We start from the raw sequence: 6,192 nt of genomic DNA on the forward strand, positions 1-6,192 counted from the left end.
CAAAATTCTTCTAAGGTTTTTTCTGTGTTTTCCTTGGTCTGCCTCTCAATCCTTTGAAGATACCTAAAGATAATTCTTTTGAATTCCTTATCAGAGAATTCCAATGCTGCTTCTTCCTCAGGGATGTGTTCTGGGTCTGTATCCTGTTTCCTTGTTTCTACCACTTTATCTTGCTTCTTTTTGTGGACTGTGATGGTCTGTGGTCTCGGAGGCATTGTGTTGTTGTATTAAGATCTCTGTTAGTTTTTTGTGAAGAGCAGCCAAGGGTGATTCAGGCTCTTCTTGGTGGTTTTTTATCATTGGCCTATTGGTGGAGAAGGAGGTGCTGGCTCTTGCTCAGTTAGTGAAGTTGCAGGAGGGTTGGGTGTACTTGTATCTTATGGGTACTGTTGCTGTCTCCCACTCAGTTAGGCAAAAATTAGAAGTGAATAATTATAATAAAACTAAAAGCACATGGTCTAAAAATATACTATGAAATCACACAGGAACAGTAACCCAAAAAAATAAAAAGGGGAGAAAAGAAGAAGAAAACAGGAAAACCTGCAATATCTGGGGATAGGTCACTAAGAGAAAAATGCTAGAGAATGAGAATAATGAAGGGAAAAATGCAAAAAAAAGAAAAAACCAACAAGGAATGGGATTAACCACAAGAAAAAAAAGGGGGGGGGGGAAGATGAGAAAGAAAAAAAATTTTTCAATCAGGAACTGGGAAAAGAAAGCAAAAAAAAGGTGTAGACTAGGACCTTTTCAGTTGTGCAGGTCTGGAGAGTTCTTGGGGTTACTGGAAAGCAAATCCCTTCTTAAGCCCCTGGAATCTGGTAGAGCACTGTGTCTTTAGGTTGTCTCTAGGTTCTGGTTACGTGTTGATTTATTTTGTCTTGGTTTTATGGTTTAATATTTTGAAAAGGTGAAACTGGTATATTTTATTTTATTCTTGATTCAGGTGTGTTGGGTCGCTCTGCTGTTTTCTTTGTGATGGTGGAATCACTGTGTGTGGATATGTTTTTCTGTTTGTTGTAAAGAGGGCATAGAGTTTGAAGCGGGAGGTTTTATGGTAATTGGCTGAATATGGTTTCTTCTATTGAAAGAGTGAAGTTATTGGCAGAGAAGGCAGGAGCAGAAGGAAATCTTGGTGATGCTAGGATCGGTTTCTAGGGCTTTGTGCAGGCTATTATTGATGACGTAGTTATTTACAAGACCACGGCTCAATCTCAGGAAAGATGCCTGTTGTTAGGGAGTCACCACTTTCCAGCAGGCTCAGACACACTCAAAGACTGCTTCTGAGGCCCCTCAGTGCCAAAGAGCCAATCCAAGGCAAATTCCTGGGACTGCACTCAGCCACAGTTTCCTCTCTCTCCCCACCCCATCTGCCTGCCGTGCTGGCGCAATCCCACCAGACTGCTGATGGCTCTGGAGTTTATCTGTGATACGCCCACCTGCAGCGCAAAAGATGCGCGCAATTTCAGCTGTGTTGGAGTCAGGGGAGTACCCGCCAGTGAACTGTGATCCCAATATCCGTGACAAAGATAAGCACGATGTCTCCCAGGCTGACCTAAGCACTCTCAGCAACCCGCTGAGAGGTTAGGGAGCTCGCCTTACTGGCGCAACAGTGAGCTCTCTGCTTGAGTCTCAGTGGTGGTGCGCATGCCCACCTGCACTCAGATGAGTCAAATTACCGACAGAATCAGGTGCTGGAGGCAGGCAGATCCCTGGGGCTGCCCGCTGGCATATTGGAGTGATCGCTGGTATGCTGGTACAGGGTGTCTTCCTTCTTGGCTCACGGGGATCTCTGGTGGCTGCCCTCACCCTCCAGCCAGTGACTGCCCCAGGGAAGCTTCCAATGGCCTCTCTTGGCTGCCCATCCATCCTCCGCCAGGTAGCTCTTTCTTAAATAATCTCCCTGTGCCTTTCCTCTAATTCTGCTCTTCTGTGTTTGGTGCACTCTGATGCAGTGAGCTGTTCAGAGCACCAAAATCCCTAATTCAAACTTCTGTACCTAGTTTTTCAAACACTTAGATGCTAGAGGGAAATAGCATGGTACTTACTGACGAGACTCCATTTTGAATCCTAGCCATCACTCTTTATAAACTATACTGAGAGGTCCAGAAATTAATGAGAGTAATTCAGATTTCGATATCATGGAAGGCTTCATGAGGGATACTGCTTTTGCGTTCACCTCACAAAGTCAGGTAGTATTATAACATTTAAAGCAGGAGGAGTAGGCGGAAGAAATAGCCTGAGCTAAAAGATGAAAAGGAAAAAAGTATAATATTTTTTAGGGAATAGTAGTGATAAGTCTAAGATGACAGGAATTTAGGATTTATGAAATGCAGCAAAAAAAAAAAACCTGGAAGAATCCATTTCCTCAGTTGTTCAGTAGGGATGACGATCAAAGTACCCTCACTTACCAGGTTATCATTAAGTACTTTGCACTGTGCTAATACAGAGTAAGCTTCAAGAAATGTAATCTATTAACTATTATGTGATGTATCAAATTCTGTCTGATGCTGTTATTGTTATGTGCCATGGAGTTGATTCTGACCACTTTCCAGCAGAAAAGTATCTGGAAAGTATCATTACCCCACTTGACAGATGAAGACCTTGAGACACAGAACAGTGATGAACATACTCATGGTCACAAATCTTTTTAGGTGGAAGGAGTTAGGATTCTGACTCCAGAAATACTAACTATGCAAAATTCTTAGAATATGTCTTGACATTAATTCTATATACTTGATTATGTATTATTTCTATTCATAATTTAATGAGGTGGTTTTTTTTTTCCTTTAAGGTGGTGTGGCACTTAATGCAAGATGAATTTATACGCCAATACAAGCACTTTGAAGGCTTGATAGCTCGCTGTTATCCTGGGTCTGGTGTTACAATGGAATTCACGATTCAGGACATTTTGGATTATTGCTCCAGCATTGCACAGTCCCACTAAACCTTGTGAAAGAAGATCTGATAAAGCACCAGACACTATTCAGAAATCTTAAGCTACTGTTCTGAGAACCCAGACTTAAAACATACAAAAAAAAAAAAAAAGGGTAATACCACGCTACAAACCTATATGTACAAACCTGTATGGCATTTTTATTTGGCCATTAGATGTGTACTAACTTAAAGCATTTATCTCATCATAAAATGCCTTTACATTATTTATGACTCAACAGGAAAGTTTCCCTTTTTGCCTAGCTTCTTGTGTTTGAGTTACTACCCTATATGTAAAGCATTGGGAGTTCAGTTTTCACTAATTCTCTACTACTAATAAATCATGTAACTACTAAAATACTTTACAGAATCATTTTGTCCTCTCTAATTAATGTAGATATGTGTAAGGAAGCTAATGTGTTGACCAGTTGTTAACTTGGATTTTGAGGATTATGTGACTGTGTAGCAAAAACTATGTCAATCTGAAATTTAAAAAGTTTCAGAAGTTACATTTGTTGATAACACTCTTCAGTCTCTTATGTGCTCCTTTCTATATAAAACAGATTCTTACAAATGAATGCACAAAAATTAATTGCATATCCATATACCAAAAAACACTTTTAAAATGTAATAATAAAAAGGTACCATTTATAAAAACATCAAATAATTATTTAGTAAATAACGTAACAAAATAAATGTAAAGCAGTCATGAGAAAATTTTTAAACTATTAAAAGATAGTAAAGAAGGCCTAAGTAAGTGGAGGGTGCGCAGGATGGTGCAGACTGTTAACATGCACGACTGCTAACTGAAGGGTTAGAGGTTTGCTCTGGTGATAATACTTCCAAAAATTCAGCTACTGAAAATCTTCTGGAGCACATTTCTACTCACACACAACTGGTTTGATTTTTTAAAATAAGTGGAGGAATTTTTCACATTTGCAGATAAGAATCAACCTAGTAGACATGACAGTTATTCCCAAATTGAGTCAATATAAGTGGAAACAACAACAACAAAAAAATTGTTTCTGTGGAACTGAACAAACTGATGTTCAAAATGTATATGAAGAAACAAAATGCTAATAGCCAAGACATTGCTGAAGAGCAAAGTGGGAAAAGTTGCCTTACTAATTATAATTAAAGCAATGATGTACTGGTGTAAGGGTTGAAAATCAAATTAAACTGAGAGCTCAGAGTCACACTCACATAAATATGAACTCATGACGTGGCATGGCAAATGAATGGGAAGAAGACTTGGAATGTTACTTGGACTACTGGTTGTACACAAGACCCATTGCCATCGAGTCAGTTCAGATTCATAGTGACCCTGTAGGGCACTGTAGAACTGCCACATCTTTCTCTTATGAAGCAACTGGTGAGTTTGAACCACTGACCTTTTGCTTAACAGCTGAGTTCTTAACCACTGCACCACCAGAGTTCCTTTATGCATAAGCGAAAAGGTAAACATTTAGCCCTGTTTCACATCACATACAAAATGAACCAACATGGATTGGATACCAAAGTGTGAAAATTATATTACTGAAGACAATGTAAGAGAATAGCTTTTTTGACTTGAGGACAGGGGATTTTTGTTAAGATGCAAAATGACAAGTCATAAAGGGAAAAACTGATAAATTTCACTACATTAAAATTGAGAACTGCAACTTTTGACAAAAGTGAGATAAACCACATTGAGAGAAGAAAACTGCAACATATATAACAATCAGTATCTGTATTTTTTGCAAAACTAACAGTCAGTGAAAAAGACAAAACCAGGAGATATACATAAAGGACAGAAAAAAAATCTTGAAGGGCATTTCACAGAAGGAAGCCAACTGGCTAATGAAGCATATGAACTGCTCATTTTATTTGTTAACCAGGGAAGTGTGCATTAAATTAAAAATGATTTGAAGCCACCAAAACACAAATGCTTCGAGAAGATGCATAAATTAATAAATCACTTAAACAACTGGACGTTACAGAGTTAAGAGGTGTGAAACCTGTGAGTCAGCAGTTCCACTCGTGGGTATGTGCTCCAAAGCACAACCTTAACTGTTTATTAGATCATCTGGGGTCCTTGTAAACTGCAGCTTGCTGCCTGGGCCTACTTGGAGGTAACAAATTCCAGTTGATCTTGGGTGGGGCCCAGGCATTTATAGTCTTACCAATACCAGTGATTCTGGTACTCAGTGTTGAGAACCATTTCACAGAGAGACTGGTATACTAGGCATTAGTACAAAATTTTTTCTGTAGTTTAATTTTTCATTGTGGTTTAGGTGAAAGTTTACAGAGCAAGTTGGTTTCCAACTCCATAGTTTGTACACAAAGTGTTGCATGATATTGTTTGCATTCCCCATGTGTCAGCACTCTCATTTCTACTGTAGGTCCCTGTTTTTCTTTCATCTGAATTTTCTACCCCTTCCTGCCTTCTAAACTTTGTTTTTGGGAAAATTTTGTCCTTTTGATCTCCTGTAATTCATTGTTCTAAGGAATGTGTTCTTAGATGTTATATTTATTTTATGGGCCTGTGTATTGCTTGGATGAAAGATGGTCTCCAGGAATGACTTAAGCTCCAGGTTAGAAAGGTGTCTTACAGCCATAATCTCAAGGTTCTTCTAGTTTCTGTAAGACCAGTAAGTCTAGTCTTTTTTGTGAACTTGACTTTTTATTCTACATTATTTTTCTCACTTTGTCAAGGACACTCTGCTGTTATCCCAGTCAGTGATAAGTACTAATAGCCGAAAACCATCAAGTTCTTCTGGTCTTAGTGTCATGTAGTCTGGTTCATGTGGTCCCCTAGTTCTCCCTTGAGTCTTTGGTTTTCTTCAGTCTCCTTTGCTCTGGACAGGAAGAGACCAATAGTTGTATCTTAGATGGCCACTAGCAAGCTTTTAAAACCACATACACTACTCACCATAGTAGACTGCAGAACATTATCTTTATGAACTATGTTGTGCCAATTATATACGTGTCCCTGAGACTATGTCCTTCAAGCCTAGGAACTTTGTCCTGTGAGGTGTTTGGTAATGTCTAAAAAAGTTTCCATGACTGGGCCCATTGTGTGCTCTATTGTCTATATTAATCAACATGCAGCATCTGCAATTATGTCTGTAGAAATATCCACAACCAAACCTATATGTGCAGGTGAGTGTGCTCCCTTATACCCTCCCTTATGTCTTTAGCATACTTAACTATCTATGTATCCGTTTGTAAATTATCATCTGTTAATACTATTATTGCAGGATTGTCCATGTTACAGTAATT

At 38.9% G+C, this 6,192-nt stretch overlaps 1 protein-coding gene across 1 annotated transcript in view; it reads left to right on the forward strand.

The window, feature by feature from the left end:
- The window catches only part of EXOC1 (exocyst complex component 1), a 156,235-nt gene extending 153,291 nt beyond the window's left edge, over positions 1 to 2,944 (forward strand). The window contains exon 18 of the mRNA XM_042781704.1: positions 2,792 to 2,944. Coding sequence (XP_042637638.1) covers positions 2,792 to 2,944 — 153 coding nt within the window. The remainder of the gene's footprint in view (positions 1 to 2,791) is intronic.
- The last annotated feature ends 3,248 nt before the right edge of the window (positions 2,945 to 6,192 follow it).

Source organism: Orycteropus afer, unplaced genomic scaffold, assembly GCF_000298275.1.
Source record: "Orycteropus afer afer isolate SDZICR_OR568_19922 unplaced genomic scaffold, OryAfe1.0 scaffold00153, whole genome shotgun sequence".
Lineage (NCBI taxonomy): Eukaryota > Metazoa > Chordata > Mammalia > Tubulidentata > Orycteropodidae > Orycteropus > Orycteropus afer.